This window comes from Panthera leo, chromosome B1 (genome assembly GCF_018350215.1).
Source record: "Panthera leo isolate Ple1 chromosome B1, P.leo_Ple1_pat1.1, whole genome shotgun sequence".
Taxonomy (NCBI): domain Eukaryota; kingdom Metazoa; phylum Chordata; class Mammalia; order Carnivora; family Felidae; genus Panthera; species Panthera leo.
In genome coordinates this window covers 95,512,573-95,539,269 of record NC_056682.1, presented here as the reverse complement: position 1 = coordinate 95,539,269, position 26,697 = coordinate 95,512,573, and the positions used below count along the sequence as shown (strand labels likewise).

At 34.5% G+C, this 26,697-nt stretch overlaps 1 protein-coding gene and 1 long non-coding RNA gene across 5 annotated transcripts in view; one reads left to right on the top strand and one right to left on the bottom strand.

The window, feature by feature from the left end:
• The window catches only part of SCLT1 (sodium channel and clathrin linker 1), a 220,620-nt gene that overhangs the window by 160,724 nt on the left and 33,199 nt on the right, over positions 1–26,697 (bottom strand). For all 4 annotated transcript variants that reach the window (XR_006201717.1, XM_042935491.1, XM_042935492.1 and 1 more), the window contains 4 exons: positions 24,865–24,920; positions 12,396–12,531; positions 3,789–3,911; positions 1,570–1,635 (listed from right to left, as the gene is read on the bottom strand). Coding sequence is in view for 3 of the 4 variants with exons in the window: in XM_042935491.1 (XP_042791425.1) it covers positions 1,570–1,635; positions 3,789–3,911; positions 12,396–12,531; positions 24,865–24,920 (381 nt within the window). In the remaining variant the exon portion in view is untranslated. The remainder of the gene's footprint in view (positions 1–1,569; positions 1,636–3,788; positions 3,912–12,395; positions 12,532–24,864; positions 24,921–26,697) is intronic.
• LOC122217862 lies at positions 779–4,133 on the top strand. The gene is made up of 3 exons (XR_006201718.1): positions 779–807; positions 3,112–3,225; positions 4,096–4,133. It is a non-coding gene; the product is annotated as an uncharacterized LOC122217862 (long non-coding RNA).

The following is a 26,697-nucleotide window of genomic DNA, read 5'->3' as shown; positions in this document are numbered from 1 at the left end:
ACGTTAAGAAAAATTCTTAAGTTTCAAAATTTCTTTTACCATTTTCCTTTATTTTAACCACCAAGACAGCCTCTTCTTTGTTCTCTCTCTTTCATCTCTTATATCCATCGTGTCACTCCTTTATCACTTTTATTATACCCATAACTTTCTATGCTTAGTTTTGGCTAAAATCTATGAATTCTTATGTCTTAGAAAATTTTTAATGCATTTCCTATGAATACTCAAATATTTGCTTCCCATGACTTTTATCATAATGATTTTGGGTTGCTTATAATAAAATAGGAGCTCTGTGGTATAAGGTAACAGAGGATTATATAATCCCTGAAATTCTAGGAGATATACTGAAAGAATGAATAATTGTGATAATAGGTTAGACTACTGATTTCATGCAGAAATATGATTTCCTGATTATGGATATTAGTCATTTAGTTCTGGAGCACTTTTAATATTGTTTTTAAAATGTCTAAGAAGTATATCATCAAAAACTTTAAGTGATTAAAAAATAGAAGCTAAATAAGGCAAAATTTATTTAATAATTTTTTGCATGGTTAAAGGAGAAAATTTTGAAAGGTAGAAAAAATTAGATATAACTTACTTTTGATGGCACAACTCCACTCTTAAACAAAGACATTTTCATTAGGTACTAACAAGAATTAGCAGAGTAACTAAGCAAAATGAAGAAAGGAAAGAGAGGAATTACCTGGGATGTCATAATTATATTACTCAACAATGAGGTAAAATAAAATTCCAAGAAGAAAGGAAAAGAAAAGGAGACAAAAGAAGAGAAAAAGTGAGAGGAGAAAAAAGGTAAAGAGTAGAATTAGGAAGGCTAATTACATTTCTTTTAGAAAAATATTAAAGGGAAATTTAGATATACCAAATAATACTGGTGGTCAATCCACTAACAAATGATCCTTAATGTCCCATTATTTTAAGAAATTGGTCTATTAGTTTATTTAACAGTTCTACAATTCTTATTATATACCTAGCAGTGTGCTACACAAAATGGTAAGAATAAAGAATGAGAGGGGTGACTGAGCGGCTCAGTCGGTTGCACGTCTGACTTCGGCTTAGGTCATGATCTTGCGGTCTGTGAGTTTGAGCCCTATGTCGGGCTCTGTGCTGACAGGTCAGAGCCTGGAGCCTGCTTTGGATTCTGTGTCTCTCTCTCTCTCTGTACCACCCCTGCTTGCATTCTCTGTCTCTCAAAAATGAATAAATGTTAAAAAAAAAAAAAAGGAAAGAAAAGAAAAAAGAAAGAATAAAGTATGAGTCATACTCTTGAGAAGCTCACAGTCTAGAATACTCTCAGGAGATCCTACCTAGGACCCTAAGATAACCATTAGATTAGGTGATATTTCAGAGAGATTTTAGCTTTAGATCTCCAGTAAGTTTTGTGAATTCTGTCATGCTATTGAATGTAAAAGATAAAAAAGAGGACTGCCTACTTATCTTAATTTCACGTAACACAGGATTTTCTGTTACTGATTTTTATTAGCATAAATAATATTTACAGTGACAATTTCTAGTTTGTATAAACAAGCACACTAAATGGATACTTTCACTTACCATTTCTATGTTCTCATTAGTAACATGAAGTTGCTTGGTCAGTTGTTGAAAATTGGTCAGTTGATCCTATAGGAGGAAGGTAGAAGTGTACATAAATAGCATTCTGTACAACAGACATTCAGGTTCAACCTGTATGTAAAATTAACCTAAAATCAAGTCTAAATTCATTGTGCCTAAGTTTAGATGAAATTACTTGCCTTTCTGTTATTGTGTGAATTAACAGTTGAAGAAATAAGACAAAAACTTTTAAAAATGATTACAAAAAATGAATGTATTTATTTTTTATGTAAGACCACTATTTCTAAAAATTGGTTTATTAGTAAATAGACATGCTAAGAGAGACACTGCTTAATTTTGGAAAACTACATTCAAACCTACTCAAAACCTATTAACATAAAACCCTGGCACAGGAATTATTGTCCCTCTATCCCCCTTTTAAAATTCTCATGGCTTGAATTTTTAAGTTATGTCATTATCTGTTATGATCCTGTTAAACACAGTATGTGCAGGGGACACAAAATTGGAAGGGGCTGTTAATATGTTGGATGACAGAATTAAAGACTGATAGATAACTGGGGAAATAAGGACAAAGTATTATTTGTAAAGTCTTGTTCAAAAAAAGAAAACTAACTGCATAGCTACAGTACAAGAATAAAGGTAAATAACATAGGACTTAGTAGATTGACCTAAATGAGGAAAACAGCCTCAAAGAACTAGATTGTATTAGAAATGGTTTCTAGATCTCAGAAGTAAAAGCCTTTTCTCTTTGATAAAATGCTATCTATATACACATATCCATACACAGACACACTTCCAATTTTTTTTTTTTTTTTTTTTTTTTGACACAGAGAGAAAGAAAGAGAGGAGTGGGGGAGAGGGAGAGAGTGGCAGGGAGGGAGAATCTTAAGCAGGTTCCAAGCTCAGTGTAGATCCCTACATGGGGCTTAATTCCATGACTCTGAGATCATGACCTGAACTGAAATCAAAGGTCAGTCACTCAACTGACTGAGCCACCCAGGTGCCCCCACACTTTTGAGTATAGTTGACACACAATGTTACATTAGTTTCAAGTGTACAACCAACACAGTGATTCAACTTCTCTATGCATTGTGCTATGGCTCACCATGAGTATAGCTACCATCTGTCACCATACAATGTTGCTATAATATCACTGACTATATTCCCTATAATGTGCCTCTTATTCTTGTGACTTATTCAGTCCATATCTGGAAGCCTGTATCTCCTCTTCACTCCCCTTCACTCATTTTTCCCATTCTCCCCGCTCCCCTTCTCTCAGAGGTAAACGTCTTATGGCTGAGACTACATATGGGTTATTTGCAAACCAGGGAATATATAGAAAAATCATTTTGTAAAGTGCAAAGCATCATGTAAGCATTATTATGACTCCTTTAGGTAAAAATTCCCAATAATGCTGATAATAATAGAAACAATCTTAAACTGGAATTTGAAAAGTCTATAAATGAGAATTAAAGAAAGGCGTGATAACCAATGTATTTATAGCTGCCTTCTCAAAACCCACAGAAAAGGAATCAGAATTGGGATTACTCTACAACTGTCAATGTTCCTAGCAGAAAAAGAATCAATGGAAGGATAAAGGAGGCAGATTTTTCAAGGAATGGATGGTCTTGTGACATGGTAAGTTCATGTCAACAGAGGTATACAGCAAAAGCTTAATGTCTACTTTGACAATATAAAAATCATTCTTGCTTTGGATAGAAAGAATGCCTTAATAATCATTAAGATCTCTTCCTATTATAAAACTCTAATCTGATTAACTTATGGTAAAACACTTGATACCTATCTTAGAGGTCACATTAAGGGTGTTAATATTTTCATCTTACATGACGTTATCACTATATTTGAGCAGGTTTCTTCACTGGCCATGATCTAATGAATAGTTTCTGTCTTAAGCAAGGTAGGAAATTAACAATATAAAAGTTTGGGGGTCCATTTATACAGAATCATCTTATACCTGCTTCTTAGAACTAAATAAAGCTTCCATTGCTAATTTATATTATAAAACCTAATGTACAATAGGCACTGCTTTGACTAACTGTCCAAGAAATATCATCTATTTAATGTAAATAACACAATGGACACTTAGGCATTCCTCTTCAAAACTGAGTTTCTCCAGAATGAAGATATATAAGAAAACTATGAAAACTGATATGTAAGAAAACTATGAAATTCAAGATTACCTTTTGTTTTTGACTTTCAACTACATGAATGTGGGCCTCAGTCATATATTCCTGGTAAAGTCTCTGAAGTCTGTCCAACTCCTGAGAAGCAGTCTGCCAGAGTTCCACAGCCTGAGTTTTTTCCTATAAAACAAAAAGAAGTAGGCTATTACACAGTACAAATGAATCATATTCTTTTACAGAATGAATTCTTATATATAAAGTCACAAAAATATAAATAAGACTGTGTAAAGATGGTATAGTCATACTATTTTTGATGATATGCACTTTGTATTTTTTTTAATCTTTTTTTTTTTTTTCTTGTCAGGGGGAAGGGCAGGGGGAGAAGGAGAAGAGACTCTCAAGCAGGCTCCATGCTGGGCATCAATGCAGCACCCGATTCCATGACCCTGAAATCATGACTTGAACTGAAATCAAGAGTCTAGACACAACCGACTGAGCCACCCAGATGCCCTGATATGCACTTGTGTTAATAACAATTTAGAGAAGAACCCAAAAGATGAAATTTCTTATGTTGAAATTATTTCACAGCTAAAATTTAACTTTTTAATTTTTTTTTAATGTTTATTTTTGAGAGAGAGAGACAGAGCATGAGCAGGGGAGGGGCAGAGAGAGGGAGACACAGATTCTGAAGCTAGTTCCAGGCTTTGAGCTGTCAGCACAGAGCCCAATGCGGGGCTTCAACTCATGAACTATTGTTGATAGTGCTGCTGTAAACATGGGAGTGCATGTGCCCCTCCGAATCAGCATTTCTGTGTCTTTGGACAAATTCCTAGCAGTGCAATTGCTGGGTTGTACAGTATTTGTATTTTGAATTTTTTAAGGAACCTCCATACTGTTTTCCAGAGTAGCTACAACAGTTTGTATCCCCCCTAACAGTGCAAGAGGGTTCCCATTTCTCCACATCCTCGCCAACATCTGCTGTTTCTGGAATTAATTTTAGCCATTCTGACCAGTGGGAGGTGGTATCTCATTTGGATTGTGTTTCCCTGAGGATGAATGATGTTGAGCATCTTTTCTTTGCTTAATTTTTCTTTAATGTTTATTTATTTTTGAGACAGAGAGACAGAGCATGAGTGATGGAGGGGCAGAAAGAGAGGGAGACACAGAAGCCAAAGCAGGCTCCAGGCTCTGAGATGTCAGCATAGAGCTTGAGGTGGGGCTCGCACTTACGAACCATGAGATCATGACCAGAGCCAAAGTCAGACGCTTAACCAACTGAGCCACTAGGTACCCCTTGAGCATATTTTCATGTGTCTGTTTCCATCTGGATGTCTTCTTTGGAGAAGTGTCTATTCATGTCTTCTGCCTATTTCTTCACTGGATTATTTGTTTTTTGGGTGTTGAGTTTGAGATGTTCTTTATAGATTTTGGATACTAACCCTTTTTATCTGAGATGTCAATTGCAAATATCTTTTCCCATTCTGTTGGTTGTCTTTTAGTTTTCTTGACTGTTTCCTTTGCTATGCAGATGATTTTTGTCTTGCTAAGGTCCCAATAGTTCATTTTTGCTTTTATTTCCCTGCCTCTGGAGACATGTCAAATAAGAAGTTGCTGTGGCTTAGGTCAAAGAGATTGGTGCCTGTTTTCACCTATAGTATTTTGATGGTTTCCTGTCTCACATTTAGGTCATTCATCCATTTTGAGTTTATTTTTGTATATGGTGTAAGAAAGTAGCCCAGTTTCATTCTTCTGCATGTTTCTGTCCAGTTCTACCAGACCCGTTGGCTAAAGAGACTTTTTTCCATTGGATACTCTTTCCTTCTTTGTTGAAGATTGGTATATTTGTGGGTCCATTTCTGGGTTCTCTATTCTATCCCATTGATCTGTGGGTCTGTTTTTATGTCAATACCATACTGACTTGATGATTACAGCTTTGTAATACAAGTTGAAGTCCAGGATTGTGATGCTCCCAATTCGTTTTCTTTTTCAACATTACTCTGGCTATTTGGAGTCTTTTGTAGTTTCATACAAATTTTAGGACTGTTTGTTCTAGCTCTGTGAAGAATGCTGGTGTTATCTTGATAGGTATTGCACTGGATGTCTAGATTGCTTTGGGTAGCATCAACACTTTAACAATATTCTTCCACTCCATGAGCATGGAATGTTTTTCCATTTGTTTGGATATTTTTCAATTTCTTTCATAAGCTTTCTATAGTTTTCAGCATACAGATCTTTTACCTCTTTGGTTAGGTTTATTCCTAAGTATTTTATGGTTTTTGGTGCAGTTGTAAATGGGATTGATTCCCTGATTTCTCCTTCTGTTGCTTCATTATTGGTGTATAGAAATGCAACCGACTTCTGCACATTGATTTTATATCCTGTGACTTTGCTGAATTCATGTATCAGCTTTAGCAGGTTTTTGGTGGAGTCTTTCAGGTTTTCCATGTAGAAAATCATGTCATCTGTGAAGAGTGGAAGTTTGGCTTCTTCTTTGCCAATTTGGATGCCTTTATTTGGTTTTGTTGTCTGATTGCTGAGGCTAGGACTTCCAACACTACGCTGAACAACATTGGTGAGAGTGGACATCCCTGTTATTTCTGATCTCAGGGGGAAAGAGCTTGGTTTTTCTCCATTGAGGATGATATTAGCTGTGGTCTTTCCTATATGGCTTTTATGATGTTAAGATATGTTCCTTCTATCCCGAGTTTTGTGAGGGTTTTATCAAGAAAGGATGCCATGTTTTGTTGAATGCCTTTTCTGCATCTGTAGACAGGATCATATAGTTCTTATCCTTTCTTCTATTAATGTGGTGTATCACATTGATTGATTTGCAAATATTAACCAACCCTGCAGCCTAGGAATGAATCCCACTTGTTCATGGTGAATAATTCTTTTAATGTACTATTGAGTTCGATTTGCTACCATCTTGTTGATAATTTCTGCATCCAGGTTCATCAGGGATATTGGCCTGTCATTCTCCTTTTTAGTGGGGATTTTGGTTTTGGAAATCAAGGTAAGGTACTGCTGACTTCATAGAATGAGTCTGGAAACTTTCTTTACATTTGTATTTTTTGGAACAGCTTGAGTAGAATGTCTGGTAGAATTCCCCTAGGAAGCCATCTGGCCCAGGACTCTTTTGTTGGGAGATTCTTGATAACCCATTCACTTCTTCACTGGTCTGTTCAAGTTCTCTATTTCTTCCCATTTGAGTTTTGGTAGTATATGAATGTCTATGAATTTGTCCACTTCTTCCAGATTGTCCAGTTTATTGGCATATATAGTTTTTCATAGCATCATCTTACACTTGTACTTCTGTGGTGTTGGTTTTACTCTCTCCTCTTTTATTTGTGATTGTATCTATTTGGATCCCCTCTCTTTTCTTTTAAGTCTGGCTAGGGGGTTATCAATTTTTTTTATTCTTTCAAAAAGTCAGTTCTTAGTTTCATTAATCTGTTTTACTGTTTTCTTTTGGATTCTATTTATTTCTGCTCTAATGTTTATTATTGCCCTTCTTCTGCTGGCTTTGGGCTTTATTTGCTTCAGCTTTTCTAGGTGTAAGGTTAGGTTGTGTATTTGGGAACTTTCTGACTTCTTTTTTTTTTTTCTTTTTTCAACGTTTTTTTTTTTTTTTTTTTTTTTTTTAATTTTTATTTTTGGGACAGAGAGAGACAGAGCATGAACGGGGGAGGGGCAGAGAGAGAGGGAGACACAGAATCGGAAACAGGCTCCAGGCTCCGAGCCATCAGCCCAGAGCCTGACGCGGGGCTCGAACTCACGGACCGCGAGATCGTGACCTGGCCGAAGTCGGACGCTTAACCGACTGCGCCACCCAGGCGCCCCTCTGACTTCTTGAGATAGGCCTGAATTACAATGTATTTTCCTCTTAGGACTGCCTTTGCTACATCCCAAAGGGTTTAGACTGTTGTGTTCTCATTTTCACTTGCTTTCACGTATTTTTAAATTTCTTTTTAAATTTCGTTTAACCTATTCATTCTTAAGTAGGATGTTCTTTAACCTCCATGTATTTGGGGGCTTTCAAGTTTCATAGTGTTGTGATCTGAAAATATGCACGGTATGATCTCAATCTGTTTGTACCTGTTGAGGGCTGTTTTGTGACCCAATATATGATCTATTTTGGAGAATGTTCCATGTGCACTCGAGAAGAATGTGTATTCTGCTTTATTATGAAAAATTCTGAATATATCTGTTAAGTCCACCTGGTCCAATGTGTCATTCAGAGCCATTGTTTCTGTACTGATTTTCTGCCTAGATAATCTGTCCATTGTTGTAAGGGTGTATAAAAGTCTCTTACAATTATGGTGTTTATCAGTAAATTTGCTTCTGTTTGTGATTAATAGATTTATATAAGTGGGTGCTGCCACACTGGGGGCATATTTACAATTATTAAAACTTCTTGGTGCAGAGAACCTTTAATTATAATATAATGCTTTTTTTGATTTCTTGTTACAGTCTTTCTTTTCAAATCTAGTTTGTTTGATGAAAGTATGGCTACTCTGGCTTTCTTTCAACGTCCATTAGCATGATAGATGGTTCTCCATTCCCTCACTTTCAAAGAGTCTCTTGTAGGCAGCATATTGATGGCTCTTGTTTTTTATCCATCTTGAAACCCTATGTCTTTTGATTGGGGCATTTAGTCCATTTACATTCAGAGTGATTGTTGAAAGATATGAATTTAGTGCCATTGTGTTTTCTGTAGATTTGATGTTCATGGTGATATCCCTGGTCCTTCTGTAGTCTTTGCTGCTTTCCACACACACAGTACCCCTTAGGATCTCTTGCAGGCCTGGTCTAGTCATCACAAACTCCTCTAATTTTCTTTTTGTCTGGAGAACTCTTTTTTTTCTCCCCTTCTATTCTGAACGACAGCTTTGCTGGATAAAGGATTCTTGGCTGCATAATTTTCCTATCCAGCATGTTGAATATTTCCTGCCACTCCCTTCTGGCCTGCCAAAGTTCAGTGGACAAGTCTGCTACTACCCTTATGTGTCAACCCTTGTAGGCTAAGGATCGTTTGTCCTTAGCTGTTTTCAGAATTCTCTCTTTATCTTTGTATATTGCCAGTGTCACTAGGATATGTCATGATGTTGACCTGTTCTTGTTGATTCTGAAGGGAGTTCTCTGTGCCTGTTGGACTTGGATGCCTGTTTCTTTCCCCAGAGTAGGGAAGTTCTCAGCTATAACTGGTTCAAATAAACCTGCCCCTTTCTCTCACTCCTCTTCTTCTGGAACTCCGATGATATGGACACTCGTTTCATTTCATGGAATCACTTAGGTCTCCAATTCTCCCCTCGTGATCTAATAATTTCCTCCCCCCTGCCTTTTTCTTTTCAGCTTCTTTATTTTCCAAAATTTTATCTTCTATTTCACCTCGTCTCTCCTCTGGTTCTTCCATTCTCGCTGTCACTGTTTCTAGTTTATTTTTCATCTCAGTTATAGCATTTTTTAATTCATCATGACTAGTTCTTAGGTCTTTGATCTCTGCAACAAGAGTTTCTCTGGTGTCTTCTATGCTTTTTTCAAGCCCAGTTGTTAGTCTTATGACTGTTACTCTAAATTCTTGTTCAGATATATTACTTATATCTGTTTTGAACAATTCTCTGGCCTTGCTTTCTTCTTGAAGAAATCTCGAATTCTCTTTTGGGGAGAATTCCTCCGTTTTGTCATTTTGGCTAAGTTTCTGTGTTTTGTGTTTTAAAAGCTTCTTCTGTGTCCTGCACCTGAGTGTACTACTATATTAAAAAGGGGTCAAACCCTATCCAGGCCTGGCACTCCAGGTATTTTTGGTATATGTGGTGTGCACTCTGTTGTACATTTTGGCTGCTCATCCTAGTGACCAGTACTGTGCAGAGCTCCTCTTTGCTTGTAGTGGCGGAATGTGTGGGCCTTCAACCAGATGTGCTTTAATGTTTTTGATGAAGTAACCAACTCACCCCCCAAAAAAGGAAAGAGGGTAGAAGTCTGATCCCATAAAAAGAGAAAAATGAAAAGGGAGAAAAGAAATCCAAATAGAGAATCAAAAAACTATAAGGCTAAATTCAGGGAGAGAGAGAGGAAAATAAAGAAGAAGAGAGAAGGTGGAAAAAGAACAGAATAAAAATGACTAATATTATATATATATATATATAATATACTATTATTTATACACACACACATATATATATGTATACAAGAATTGACCAAAAACAAATCAGAAACTTTGAGCCTGATTCCAAAAGAAACATAAAAGAGGGAAGAAAGAGAAAGAAAAAGAAAAGAATAAAGGAAAACAAACAGAAAAACAAACAAAAAGAAACACTTGTGTGTTGGTGCCTGGGACCAGTGGCTGTGCTGGTCTGGAGGAGAGGCCAGCTGTGTTGTATCAGTCAGTCTTCCTCCATTAAGTAAGCAGTTGCCATATGGGCAGAGTTTGGTGTAAGCTGGTCTTGCCTCCACTAGGGGCCACTGAGGTGCTCTCTTAAGTCCCACCGTGTTGGTGTTGGTGTTGGTGTTGGTGTTGGTGTTGGTGTTGGTGTTGGTGTTGGGGAGAAAAATGTCAACCCCCCCAATCTCTCTTCCCTGGACTGGGTATCTCAACCCACACTGTTGAGGCAGCCCTCACAGAATAGTTAGGGGAGTCAGCTTGCCCTGATCCACAGTTCCTGCGCCTTCTAAGTGCTCAGCTGGGATTCATAACCCAAAGTCTCAAAGGACCCAGCTCAGTGGGACTCCTTTCCCCCGTTCTGGAGTAGAGCCACCCCACCCTGCTGATTTAAAAGGCCTTTGGCTGGCACCTGCAGGGTCTCTTTTCCTTGGGGAGGCAATATACCATCTTCACAAAGTACTCCAAGAAGGGGACTGTTCTCTCCCAGTACTCCTCTGAGATTCTACACCATGCTATGTGCTTTGGAGCTGGCTTCCTCCTCCCCAGAAGCATGAGCCAAGGCTTCCAGCTTGGTTCCACAGAAAGCCACGCATTTTTGAAATCTCCTTGTTTCAGCTTCTAAGGCTTTTTTGCGAAATAGAACCTGGTACTCTCCATATTTTTTGTTCCCCAGTCTGTGGTCCAGAGAAGTTTTCCTTTTGTGCTAATTTGACTTCGGAATTTCACAGCCCCTCTCTTTCTCTTCCTTTTTTCTCTCCACAGAAGGGGTTCCCTCCCCTCTGTGCCTATGCCGTTTTATCTCCCCCAATTCACATACATGTACTTGGAATCTGCCAAGCTGTCTCCCTACAACTGTGGAGATACTTCTGCCACTCTGCATATCTATTTCCTGGGTGTTCAAGTGATCTGACCGAAATAGAGCTATGTTTGAAGGACAAGGAAAATCCCAGTCCCCCTACTTCTCTGCCATCTTAACTTCTCCCTCTCCAATTTCTAGTTCTTAATTGTTTTTCAGTTTTACTGAAGTATGATTGACAAATAATCATTGTATATACTTAAGGTATATTAACAGAGGGTTGTTTTACATATGGTCTGCCACAATCTATTATGGACTACTGAGAATTGTACATTGTGCATCAGCTTTTGCTACCTGGTTAGAAAGCATTCATAAGCTTCAATTAATTTTCATTTATTTCTATATAAATATTTAGAAATCCTGATAATACTAGTTTGAACAGAGTAAAGAGCATGCTTTTTCAAATTCCTTCTCTTTACACATTAAAAAAATAAAATCAGAGTTAAATACATGCCCCTTTATCAAGGTACATATAGCCTGCCTGATTAAATTCTCAATTTCACAAGTATAAAAATTTTAAAACCAAATTTCTAGGATATAAAAAAGTGATTTTTCATAGATAACTATAAAATCAAAATCACAATAAAGAATTTGTAATCTCCATTTATAAATGAGGAAACTGAGGCACGTAAGTAGAAAGTAGAATGAGATTCAAATCCATACAAGTTATGAGATGCCTAGAATAGAAAATTATAAATTAAAATTAAACTCCTTTATGTACAATCACAAAAATGTTCAGTGTAGAAAACAGGATATATGTATGTATAATATATATATATGTGTATACCAAATACATATATATATACGTATAACAAATACATATATTACACATAACAAATACATATATATATATATATATATACATAACAAATACATACGTGTGTGTGTGTGTGTGTGTGTATATATATATATATACATATATATATATATATACATATATATATATATATATATATACATATATGTATATATATATATATAACAAATATTTCAATTACTATGAGGGAGGACAAAAGGAGAGAAAGTAACTTGGAGAAGTATAATTTTGAAAAAATATAATTCTATGATCTTAGAAAACTGAAGAGAACACAGTATGAAAAGAAAACACAGAAAAATAAAAAATGTAAATTTAGGTGAGTGAATAATTTTCTTTAAAAATTTTCTTGGGAATTAAAATATTTTAATAAGACATAAAAATCACGTCAAAAGCTTTATGATTCAATTAAAACATACATTTTGTAACTATATTTATAACAATTAGGGAGGGTATATATTATACGTTTTGTTAGCTGTTAAATGTATCTTGTAGAAAATCAGTATGTATTAATTTTGCTGTTCCACTATTATCATTCATAAATAATGATTAACAGATATTTAAAAAATTCTGTTAATTCAGAATAAAATTTTAAAAATATATGTCACTCACTTGATTGGCTAGTTGTAATTGTTCTTGAAGATTCCTGACTGTTTCATCATCTGTATATATATCATTTCCCATATCTGTGCCAAAGGGAAGGGTCTCCAGTTGCTTTTCAACAGCATCTTTTAATTCACTGTGCAACCTTCAGAAAAAGTTAACACAATAGTAATATAAATTCATTTTACTAGCAGTAATCACTTTCAGAATCAACTAAAAAAACATTTTGGTCAGAAATCACTCTTTAAAATGAAAGTTCTTCACACAAAAGTCATTTTTAAGTAGCCCTCAAAAATTAGAAGTTTTAATCACCATTAAATACTGCACTACAAGTGTAAAAATATAACAATTTCAAACGCACTAAATTGTCATAATTAATTCAAGCATAATTCAGTTTGTCCTAGAAAGATTTAAATTTTTCGAACAGGTAAAATTCAGATATTACACCCTATTAATTGATGAAAAAGCCATTCAGAAATGTAAATACAACAATGGTTTCATCTAGTCTATTAAAAGGAAATGTGATATAAAATTCTGTAGAATTATTTATTTTTTCCATTGCATTTCATAAATCTCAGTTGACTTACTAGATCCAGTTAATAAACAGAATAAAATTGTTGCTGGTTATGAAATCAAGACTATTAGTAGAGGCACAGTATTCAGCTAGACCATAACTCTGAAAGCCTTAAATTCAATTTTAATGTTAACATTAAAGTAAATTACACATATGTATTATGTTTTAAACAGCTACCAAAAAAAAGTTATAGAAAGGTACATCTAAAAAGACGGATTAAGTGTTTTATTTTAAAACCTAAGAGGAAGAAAAAAAAAATTTGTAATATCGGAGAAACTTGAAAACCCTTAACTCATACAATTATAAGCAGAAATGTTATTTATAATAAACATATCTCATGGCAAGTTTCCCAAAGAAACTGCATCCACCTATTTAAAATAAAGACAATTATCTACTGATATTAAAAAATCTCCATTGAAACTAGAAAAATTCAATTTAATATTTAGAATATATTTACTGAAAACAAAGTTCATCAAACACAGTTTGGATAATTTAGGAACAACAAGAAATTACTCCCTAAGGAAAGTACAGAATTTGCTAACTATTTCCTAGTTAAAAATTTTAAAAGTATTTAGAATTATCAATAACACAAAGGTTCATATTTTAAAATATTTCTAGTATTTTATGTTTTTCACTTTTATTCAATTTTTAACTCTAGTTCTAGTATAGTTAACAGTGTTATATTAGTTTCAGGTGTACAATATAGGAATTCAACAACTGCATACATTACTCAGTTCTCATCACAAGTGCACTCCTTAATCCCCATCATCTATTTCACCTATCCCCCCACCCATCTCCCCTCTGGTAACCACCAGTTTGTTCTCTATAGTTAAGGGTTTGTTTCTTGGTTTATCTCTTTTTCTCCCCACTGTTCATTTGTTTTGTTTCTTAAATTCCATGAGTGAGATCATACAGTATTTGTCTTTCTCTAATTTCACTTAGCATTATACTCTAGCTCCATCCATGTCACTGCAAATGGCAAGATTTCATTCTTTTTTTCATGGCTCAATAATATTCCATTGTCTTTATCTACAACATCGTTTTTATCCATTCATCTATGAATGGACACTTAGGCTGCTTCTATAATGTGGCTACAGTAAAAAATGCTACAATAAACACAGGATGCCGCATATTATCTTTTAGAATTAGCGTTTTTGTATTCTATGGGTAAATACCCAGTATTATTATTATTGGATGGTAGGGTAGTTCTATTTTTACTTTTTTGAGGAACTTCCATACGGTTTTCCACAGTTGCCGCACCAGCTTGCACTCCCACCAACAGTGCACAAGGATTCCACATCACTGCCAGCACCTGTTTCTTGTATTTTTGATTTTAGCCATTCTGACAGGTATAAGGTGATATCTCATTGTGGTTTTGATTTGTATTTCCCTGATGATGGGTGATGTTGAGCCTCTTCAGATGTTGGGCATCTGTATGTCTTTTTTGAGGAAATATCTGTTAATGTCATCTGCCCAGGTTTTTTGGTTTTTTTTTTTTTTGGCTTTTAAGTTTACTTATTTGAGAGAGAAAGAGAGAGTGAGCACGAGCAAGGGAGGGGCAGAGACAGAGAGAGGGAGTGAGAGAATCCCTTACCACAAAGGCTGACGTGGGGCTCGATCTTGCAAACTGTGAGATTATGAACTGAGCTGAAATCAAGAGTCAGACGCTTAACAGACTGAGCCACCCAGATGCCCCAGTATGTTGAAATTTAATATAATTACTACTATTTGGGGGCTTAAGTCTACTATCTTAGTATTTGCTTCCAATATGCCCTGTCTATTTTGATTTTCTCTCCTTTAATGCTTTATTTAAAAAAAAATGTGTTTATTTTAGATGACTCTATTTTAAAAAGACTTAATTGTTTAGCAGTTTTAGGTTCATAGCAAAAGTGAGCAGAAAGTACAGAGATTCCCTAATATATCCCTTGACCCCCTTGCCATGACCTCCCCCACTATCAACATCCCCCACCAGAGTGGTACATTTTTGCAACTGGTAAACCTACACTGACACCATTACCCAAAGTCTATAGTTTACATTATGGTTCACTCTTAGCATTATAAAACATTCTATAATGATGTGTATCCATCACTATAGCAGCTTACAGAACGGTTTCACTGCCCTAAAAATCCTATGTGCTCTGCCTTTTCATCCCTCTCTTCCTTCACTCCCTCCCCACAGCTCCTGGCAACCACTGATCATTTTATCATCTCCATAGTTTTGCCTTTTCTAGAACGTCATGTAGTTGGAATGATACAATATGTAGCCTTTTCAGACTGACTGCTTTCACTTAGTAATATGTTTAGGGTTCCTCCATATCCTCTCATAGCTTCATAGCTCATTTCTTAATATTGCTGAGTAATATTCCATAGGCTGGATGTACTACAGTTTATTTATCCATTCACCTATTGAAGGACATCTTGGTTGTTTCCAAGTTTTGGCAATTGTGAATAAAGGTAGTATAAACATTCATGTGCAGGTTTTTGTGTAGACTAAGTTTCCAATTCCTTTAGGTAAATACCAAGGAGTATGACTGCTGAATTGTTATAGTAAGATGATGTTTCATATTTTAAGAAACCACCAAATGGTCTTCCTAGGTGACCGTACATTTTGCTTTCCCACCAGCAATGACTAAGAGTTCCTGTTGTTCTATATTGGTTACTTTTTATTATTCTATTTTTCTACTTTATTAACTTGGAAGTTATATGATCCTTTACTTTCACTGTCTACCCTAGAGATTAAAACACACACACAGAATTAACAAAACTCTAAAATAAATAAGTATTCTATTACTTTTGGGCAATGCTGAAACCTGAGAATACCTTAACTGTATTTACCCTTTTCCCAAATTTATGATATTGCTGCTTTGTATTTTAATTCCCTACAAATACTTTAGAAACATTATTATTATTTCAGAATAGTTAATGTGATATTCATTACACTTTCTCCCTTAGTTACCCTTTTCCCTCTTTTTGTAGAATATCCTTTTAGGATTTTAATTTTGCTACTGGTAATTTTTTCAATTTCTTTGCATCTGAAAATGTACTAATTTGACTTCTAGAAAAACATTTCACTAGATACATAATTCTAAATTAATAGTCCTTCTTTCAGCACTTTGAAGATACTGCACTGTCTCCTGATTTCCATCATTTGTTGAGTAGTCAGTTTATGTCTTATTGCTATTTCTTTGAAGACAATTTTTCTGCTTTGAACATTTTTAAAAATGGTCTTTAAATTTGTATTTAATGTTACAGCCATGTATCTAGATATAGATTGTTTGCTTGTTTTTGTATTATCCAGCTTATGATACATGCTGTTTCCTTAACCTGCAGATTGAGGTCTCTCTGTCCTCTCTTTCTCAGGCTTAAGTTATATGAATTTTAGTTTTCACTATTTCCCTTATGTCTCTTACATTATTTCCTGTATTTTTCTATCTCCTCGTCTCTGTGATCTTCACTCTGAATATTTCCTTCAGACTTGGACTGTATTCCATTAATTCCCTCTTCAGTTATGTCTTACTTCATTACCATATGTTTTCAGTTCTGAATTTGTTTGGTTCCTTTTGTAGAGTTCCCTATCCCCTTATCAACATTCTCAAAATTTTGTCTGTTTTCACTGAACATATTAAGCATAGTTATTTTAAAGGCCAATCCTGTGGATTTTTTTATGTTGTCTATTATTCATCATTGTTTAAAACTATGCTCTTTAAGATATGAGCCAGATATTACATGGGGAGATATTTTAAGGCCTAGCAATAATGTTATCTTCCTATAAAATGGTCTTCCTTTTTTTTTTCTTCTACATGTGGCTAGCGGCATTATCAATCTCTGAACAGAGATTCAGGTAATTCCAAGCTATGTTTTAGATCTTTTTAGGACTACTAGATTTTTGGGGTCACTCTTACTCATAGGGTACCCCAACCTAATGCCTGAAAGCTTACTGAGCCACTGAGCCTCTAATCTGATGGGCTCTGACTTTCCATTTTAATCTCTCTAGCTCTGTGAATTTGTTTCAAGCCCCATTTTTCAACCTTTGCCTACTCCAGGATAATGAGATATACCTATGAAGGCAGCTCCAAATGCAGGCTCATATCCCTGGATTTCATTATTTTCCTGGTCCTTCCCTAGAATTCTCCAATGAGTTCATTTAAAGAGATCTGACTGTTGTCAAATATCTGTCCCAATTTCCTAGTTTTTGTCTAGAATTTCTAGTTTTTGTCAGAAGGAGTCTGATTTACCTAGTCTGCCATCATTGTAAACAAAAATCTCTAGTTCACTTATTTTCAATTTTATTTTTCAATTAATTACAAATGTTCTGAGTACTAGTTTGGCTTCATCTCACTAGTTTGATATGTTGTTCATTTTAAGAAGTTTTTAATTTTTTTAATTCTTTTCATCTCAGGAGTTAGCTGAAAACGTAGTTAAAAATTATTTGTGCCTGCTTTTTGTTATTTCAAACTTTACTGTAGGTGTGATTTATGACTTTTTAAATTTGCATCTGTGTACACGATGAGTAGGGTTTGCAGTCCATGTCTATGTTTACAAAAGTTTCATAGGCCTTTGAAAAGAACAGTATATTCTTGTCGGTTGAAATGAGTGCATACAAACATATACCCACATACTCAAACTTATTATTTGTTCTTTCCTCTATAGCCTTATGCTTATTTTTATCCTACAGACTTATTTTTGTCCTTATTTTCTTTGAAATATAATTGTAATAATATATTTGTAAATGCTCATTAAATGAATTTTATCTAATTCTCCAAAGATATTAGAAATATAACTGAGAAAATAAAACTATTTAAGTACCACAAAGATTTAAGGAATTAATCTTTTTCAAAGCATTCCTTTTTTATGTTTTTTGAAAGTTAGACACTAATAATTATGTTCAACAAACATTTGAAGGGGTATTACATAGAAGATAGTAAGAGTTCTGGTTCTCGTTTTATTTATTCAAATATATAATAATTAAGTCAAAATGTAAGAGCCTGAGGAAAATAAAAAGAAGAAAGTTCCATTATTTTGGACAGCTTGATAGTAAGAAGAGAAATCATACAAAGCTTTGTGGAGGTAAACAATATTATCCTTATTATTAATAACTAGTAGCATTCACTTTTTCTGCTGCCACCACTTATTAGTTGATCTCTACTTTCTAGTGCAATTTCTAGAAAAAGCCAATCTTACTGGTTTAGCTAGTTGCAAAACTGATTTGCTGAGGGAACAGGTAAATATGCCACAGTTAGGAAGCCGGACAATCAGGAAGCAACTATACCTACTGCTGGTTCCAAGATCACACATTCTTAGCTGAGATCCTGGGATTAGGATTACTGCCAGTTAGGATAACCTGCAGAACACCATGCTTTAGCTTCAACAGAAGTAGCTGCCCAGAATTATCGGCTCTAGAGCTACTCTATACTTGTTAGATTCTCAACCACAAAAACAGACCCTCAGATACTGCTTCTCTTCCTACTTATCTCCTAATTTAGATCTCTTACAAGTACTTATTGTTAGCAGAACCTAATTCATATCCTGAACTAGATTTCAGTTTTCCAGCCTCTTGCACTACAGGAATACACACTTAAAAGAGGTTGGAACAGCCAATCTATATCATAGCTGCATTACTTACTATGACTGCACAATTTAATTAAATATGACCCAAAGTGATACACTTAACATATAAAAGAGTTGTTTTTTTTCCCCCCATGAAACCTGGACTGAAAATAAAAGGCTCAATGAAGATGAGTCATTAAAGAACTGCTAGTGAATTAAGGTAAGTAAAATAACTACAAAAACTCAGGAAAATTATAAAATCACAGAAGATCAAAAGATCAAAGGGATCTCTAAGTTTTTACTCTTCAAAGAAACAAACTGAGAATTATAAAGAATGCATTTTATAGTTTATGCATAAAAGATGCTAAAGCACTGTTCAACAGTGTTATGTATACAGTAGTAAATAGAAAAGACAAGGGTCTTGCTCTCGTGAAGGATGCATTTTACTAGATAAGACAAAAAATAAGGAAGCGAATAAATAATTTCAAGTAGTAATAGGTGCCAAAAATAAAATAAAATTATATTAGAGAAAAAAGAAAAGGGAAGAGCATAGAAACAGCTAGATAATGTGGTCAGGGAATGTTTTCCTGATAAAAAAAACCTGAACAAAGGGAAGGAGACAGTGCCATGCAGATCTGAAGAAGAGCATTCTAGGCAGAAGAAACGGGTAAGGTGTTCTGGTAGAAACTGGTCTGCCAGGTTTAAGGAAGCCAAGTACGAAGGCTGGCATGACTAGAGATTAGTACTCAAAGGGAACTGTGGTAAGAGTGTATGTTATGTACACATAATTATACAAAAACAAACTCAGTTATAAAAACAGATATAGAGAAAAAAGAGACATAGCTCTGACTTTATGAGATTCAAAACCTAAATTTAAAACTTTATAAGGCTTAGGATTTGGCAAACTTCTGGGGATGGTCTTCCTTAGAGTGCCTCAAGTAGCACAAGAGCACCAGTATTTACCATGTAATCCCAGAGATTTTTCTTTCTCTCGTTCAAAAATAGATCAAATATATTCATCTTCTGCTATTAGAAAAATGAACCAAGTTTTAGGGTTGAGAATACCATTTTTTTGGACTACTAGTAAAAAATAATGGCTTCATTATTGCTTTTATAAACACATAAATTTCTCAAGTTTCAAAAAAACATTTAACGTGCTCATAGGATACTGTCAACATTCATGAATGAGATGATTAGGGAAGTTGAAATCAAATTTAAAACCATACCTCTGATGTATTATCAGTCAATTATCAGTAGTCAAATTATGAGAACAAATCGATGAAAATAAGCATAAAAAACAATTCCATTTTATAATGCTATTGAAATCTTCTACATCACATATTGATAATTATAATCTTAAAAATGATAAAAATCAGACTATCAGAAAATAAAAACAGTAAAATAAATAATATGCTCAATATCATTGGTTTTAATTTATTAAATAATAACTTTATATTTCTTCCTGTTGAAGTTTGTTTTTTTTTTTTTTTTTTGTTTTGTTTTTTATTTTTTTAATTTTTTTTTTTTTCAACATTTTTTATTTTTATTTTTGGGACAGAGAGAGACAGAGCATGAACGGGGGAGGGGCAGAGAGAGAGGGAGACACAGAATCGGAAACAGGCTCCAGGCTCCGAGCCATCAGCCCAGAGCCTGACGCGGGGCTCGAACTCACGGACCGCGAGATCGTGACCTGGCTGAAGTCGGACGCTTAACCGACTGCGCCACCCAGGCGCCCCTTCCTGTTGAAGTTTTAAGTTCTAAAGCTACATTTATACCTAAATAAAAATGCAAAGACCATTTTAAATTTCAAAAAAGACTGTTGCATTAAAGACCAGATAACAGAAAGAGTTTGCAGTGAAATATCACTACATGTACAAAAGAATAGTCAACTTTTTCTGTAAAGGGCCAGACAGTAAATGTTTTAGACTGTGTGTGCCATTCACTCTCTGTTGCAACAATTCACCTCCACCAGCACAGAGCAAAAGTTGCCACAGACACAATGAATGAGTGTGGCTGTGAGCCAATAAACTTTTATTTACAAATAGAGGCAGCAGGCTAAATCTGGTCCATAGGCTGATGTAGTTTGTGAATCCCCGACAAATGCAATTAAGTCTCTATATCAGTTAGTGTTTTTGTCTGTTTTATCACTGATGTATTCACTTGATGTACTGACCTGATAATAAATACTTGTAGCGAATGAATGAATGAATGGATGTTTTATTTCCTTATCTAATATTAAATTGGAAGGGTAAGTGGTTCCAGATTTGTTTCAGCAGTTCAATAATATAATAAGGATCAAAGGTTTTCTCATTTTTCCCTTCTTCTAATCTTCACATCTACCCCCATGGTTACAAAAATGGCTATACCAGCCAGCTTCACATATCACTTTTAAAAATAACATGCAGCAGGAGGGAGGTAAAGCTTTCTTCTTGCCTGCCTCTCTTTTTATCAGGGAGAAAATTCTTTCCCAGAAGCTCTACAACAGACTTTCCCTTATACTTCACTGGTTAAAAGTAGGGTTACATATTCATTCCCAGACCAATCGCTGGCAAAAAGAAAATCAAACTAGTTTGAATAAAAGTTTAATAAAAGACTTATCACTTTAAAAATAAAATACTTAAATAAAAGACTTATCACTTAAAATTATGGAAGCAGTTAATTTCCCCTGAGCAAAATGACAGTGGAAGAAAATCAGAGTTAAATGAATGAAAGAAGAAAAACCGGCTCTTATGTAGGTAACAAATGATGTCTTCCATGCCCTGAGTAATAACAAATAATAAAAATTAGTATTTAGACACTTAGAAATTTAAAAATTAGTATTTAGTATTTAGAAAAATTAGTATTTAAAAAACGTAATTTTTAAAAATGCTGTACATATCTCTCCATTTAATTATCTTACCAAATTTCCTTCCTCTGTTAAGTTTTAAGGAGAAAAGATGGAATTAGAGAAAAAAGGAGGATGAAACAAACAACACTATATTCTCAAGATGAACTAAATTTCAAGGAAGACTTAAAAATGGAAGGGAGGAAAATAAAATATTTTTTCACCTCTCTCTTAGCCTGATTTTAAATGACTTCATTATTTCCTATTTGTAGTCAATTCCCAGAAAACATACATCCACATAAAAATGTAAATATTAAAATGTTCCCAAAACTCAATAACATAGAATTGCATACTATTATACAATCCATGTCATTGCCAGCTTCTATTATTCAGAACTGACCATGTATGAATATTTAAATATTTTCCTTAAAAGTGATAAACTCTCTTGATTTTGCAGCCCTTAATTGCAATACATAATTAAAAGTAAGATGTTGCCCTAAAAACATAAGTAAAATTCACTTTAAAACTTGATAGCATTTTCAAATTACTAAAAGTGCCTTTTAATAAGTTCAGAATCTATTTTTCCCACTTTCCTATTGTACTAGGAATAAATACATTCATGAGACACAACCACATTACTGTTAAATAGGTGAAGGCAGATTTTTAAAAGACTAGCTTAAAAAGACCTGGACATGAAAGGAAGTTAAATATGTTGAGTCAAATATAGGAAAAAGGATTATCTCAACCATATAATACACCTTGTCTATCCCAAGTACATTAAAATACAAGATTAATCTACATACATTGGTGATTCAAAAATCTTAGCAATGTCCTTTATTAGGAATAGCATCGCTTATTTAATAACTTTTTTGAGAAAGAATAGTAAACCATAAAAAGTTAAAATTAGAAAAACTTTTCTATGGGGAAAAAACACAAATGAGGAAAACTGAAAACCCAATTAAAAGATTTATGTTACACTTTGGCAAACATTGCTGGCTTAAACATATGACGCTTTCAGAAATTAGAAGAGAGGAGAAATAGTGAAAACGTATTTTTAAATTTTTTTTTTTTTTTTTATCATTTATTTTTGAGACAGAGAGAGACAGAGCATGAACGGGGTAGGGTCACAGAGAGAGGGAGACACAGAATCTGAAACAGGCTCCAGGCTCTGAGCTGTCAGCACAGAGCCCGACGCGGGGCTCGAACCCACCGACCGCGAGATCGTGACCTGAGCCGAAGTCGGACGCTTAACCGACCAAGCCACCCAGGCGCCCCAAAACGTATTTTTTAAAATGTAAGGTAGAAGGTGACAAAATAGTCATAAGACATACGAATTCTGTGGGAGTTCTAGTTTATTCTCGAGAGCAACATGCTTTAAAATAAATTAACAAAACTAAAAGGAAAGTGCTATATAATGTAGCAAAACGCAAACAAAAGAAAGTTAACTTTTAAAAAGCCCATGCTTTAAATGAATTTGGAATTAAAAAAATTTCATTTCTTTACTTTTTGGACTAGTTACACAAGTTAACAAGAGATCTATCAGATTTCAGCCCAGGTGCATGATCTTTAAAAGTTAAAGTTAATGGGGCGCCTGGGTGGCTCTGTTGGTTAAGTGGCCGACTTAGGCCCAGGTCCTGATCTCATGGTTCGTGAGTTCGAGCCCTGTGTTGGGCTCTGTGCTGACAGCTCAGGGCCTAGAGCCTGCTTCGGATTCTGTGTCTTCCTCTCTCTCGGCCCTTCCCCCCATGCATGCTCTGTCTCCTTCTCAAAAATAAGTAAACATTAAAAAAAAAAAAAAATTTTAAGTTACAGTTAAGAAACTTGGGGTAGAATAAAACTTTAAATATTTTTAGCCAAAAATACGGGATCTTTATGATCATAGGCTAAGAGAGGATCTATTAGAGACACAAAGAACAACCATTAGAAAAAAGATGGACAGATTCAATTACCTTAAAATTAAAAACAAAATAGAAAATTCTGTTTATCAAACATATCAGAACCTGGGAATATATCTATGAAAATACCTATCATCTAGCATGTTGTATGGTACTGTGGCAACATTCATTCCCATTCCTTTCCATATTTCAGTCTCTATCACAGAGGCTGAAAGTCCAAAACTACAGTTCTCAGAGGTCCTTGTAGCTGGAGCTGTCGGTGGGATTAAAGTATCACCAGTGAGAAGCACTTGAGGGGAATATGGAAGACAGAAGAGAGCTGAGAACATTTTTCTATTGGTAAGACAGCACGCAAAACTGGATAGACATGAGTGTCACTTATAGTCAATACCCCGTGCCTCACTTTCCAATGTCAAGTCTCCAGTTTTATGGAAATGATGCTGTAGGAGTAGGAACAGAGATGGTGGCAGCACCAAAAATTCCTGACTTCAGGATCATAGCCCCTAAATACGATCCTAAAGCTAGTGATCTAGTAGCAAATGTTAAGTGATTGAATCCCTTCCTGAAATTTCTAGTGGTTATGGTTTACAGTATTGTTACTGCATTCACACAGACTGGCATACCAACAAATATTCAGAATACAGATTATATAAAGTGCTTTGACAATTTAATAAGGAAAAGATAAATAGAAAATGGGAAAAAGAAATGAACAAGCATTTCATGAGAAAACAACACTACATGGGTAAATAAACATATGAAATATGGTTAACCATATTAGTATTCAGGGAAATATTAAATTATAACCACAGTAAAAAACAACCTAAGACTCAAAATAACAAAAATTAAGAAACTTGGTAAGACTAAGTGCTGATAAAAAGATATAGATCAATAAGAACTCATAAATATCACAGGTGGGAATGTAAATTGGCACAGCCACTTTGGAAATTGGCATTACACTGTAAAAATGAATATTTCATAATCTATGATCCAGCAATTTTATCCCTTGAAACTCTTGTACTTGTTTGTGCATGATACTGAGTGGGGAAAAAAAAGTCCCAGAAGACTAAATGATACAATTTTAATATAGCTTAAAAAACCCCCGGAAAACTAAATAATCTATCATTAGGGACACAGACACCTATAACAAAATTTAAAAACCAAGGGAATGATAAACACAAAATTCAACAAAGTGTTACCTCTGGCAGAGGGAAAGAGAGGAATGGGATAGGGCAAGAAAACATGGGTAGATGTACCAGTATTGCTAACCTTTTTAGCTCTTAACTAGACGGTGGATTGAAGGTTTTTATCAGTATGTTTTGGAACATACATGATTATTATAAACTGTACTGTTAATGATTGCTAGTATGTATAAAGTACTTATTACATACTCTATGTTCCTTTACAGTCAGCCCTATGAAATAGGTTATTATCTCCAATTTACAGATAAGAAAACTAAAGCACAAAAAAGGTTAAGTAACTGTCCAAAGTCACAAAACTAGTAAGTAATGGACCTGGGAGTGAAATAGGAAATCAGGCTCCAGAGTCTTCACTCATAACCAGTATACTACATGAATAAAATATTAAATAACAACAATAAATATTATCTAGGATAACAATAAAAGAAGTTAATTTATTTACCTTTCATTTTCCTTGATGACATTTTCAAGTTGTAGTTTCATCTCACCCATCTGTTTCTGAAAGATTAAAATATGGTCATAGCAATACATTTTGCAGACAGTTCTCTATTAAGTAATGCATTCAAATACAAGCAGACTCTATGACACTAGTCTACTGATAAGAAACAATGATTCTTTACTTCTAACAAGTGCTTGTAAATATGGATATTTTAATGATACTTGGAACATAATAAAACATTCATTTTGAAATAAAGAGAAATATTTATATGACACAAGAAATATTTATAAATGTAACCCTATGATTTATAGATGTTCACATATATATTCCTCAGTATGTCATTGTAACAAATGCCAGATTCGTTTATCTTAATTCACTGAATATAGTTTATCTTAATTCACTTTAGTTTAGATGAAGCCCATAGAAGAGCTTATATTTGGAAAAGTATAACGTTAATAGTGGAAAAAAAAAATAGAGATCTTTTTAGCAGTAATTCACTTAGTCTCTTATTCACCACCACCATTAACTGTCTAAACTCTCCAGACAATACAAGGTTGCTATGGTAAACCCATATGGTCACTAACAAATACTTTAATGGGAAAAATGGTTAAAAAAAAATCACTAATTAAAATACAAGAATAAAATATATATTGTAAAGAGGAGATTGGTATGATTAATTCTCTTTGAGGAGATAAAGGGATTGTAAAATTTCAACAGGAAGGAAAGGCATTTCAAGTAGGGAAAAATATGCGTAAAAGCAGAGTCAAAAAGTATTAGATAATACAGGAATAGTAGTCAGCTCTCAGTGAGAGTAAATAGGCAAGGGGAGAGTAGGAAGGAGGCCATGTAAAATCGCACTTAAACTGCAATCAACTCATGATATGTCCATTAGTCTTGATTGGGTATCCTAGGCTAAAGAAGAGAAGCAAAGCCTGGAGTGCACCTGGTAAGGGAAGGGTAGAACAGGCAATGCTCTAAGCCCTTTTGTCTCCCTTTCAACCAAAGAAGCTCAAGGCATCTTGGTCTAGGAAATCAGTAACAGCCAACTCTAAATACAATTCTGGCTTTGGGAAAGGTGAATCTTTCCAGGTCCTTGCTGTGAATGAATCACAATTAAGCCAAAATGAATGAATTCACGATCAGATGACTGAGAACTGACCATACATAGAGCAACGATGCAATGAAAGAAAATTAGAAAGGCAGACAGCAGGTCTTGAATGCCATACTAATAGATTTGGATTTTGTTGTAGCAATTATTCTGATCTTGTCATTTTTTTTTTTTACAAAAAGTGATTTTGCACAATCTTGCAAGATATTTAAAAGTTGCAAAAATGTTTATCTTGAAAAAATATTTACTCAAATTACCAAAATAATTAGAATATATATGCAATAGCTAGGATTAAATGTGAATCATTATGGTCACACTAAACATTCTTTACTATAAAATATTTCAAAATATATTTAATAGTTGAAACAAAATCTCAGCAACAGCATCAAATATTCCCTTATTTATATTTTTCGAAAAAAGTCCTTCATATAGAGAATTATAGTCACACTTTTCTTGCTTACAAGAATAAACTATGTTTTTAGTGGGTCAATAAATCCTAAGAACTAGTTCTAATCAGTAATATCTATGTGAGCAACTGTTCTTAGAAGTAGCAGCCAGTATCTTTTCTCCTCAAAAGTATCAACTACTCTTGTTATAGACCCTTGCTTGGGCTCTTTGCTAGTTTCCTCTCTCTTGTAATTAACTCAATAATCACCCTTAGATTAAGAATGCTAAATGGAAAAATGAAGCTAAACACCTTAGTAACATAGCTGATTAAAGATATATAT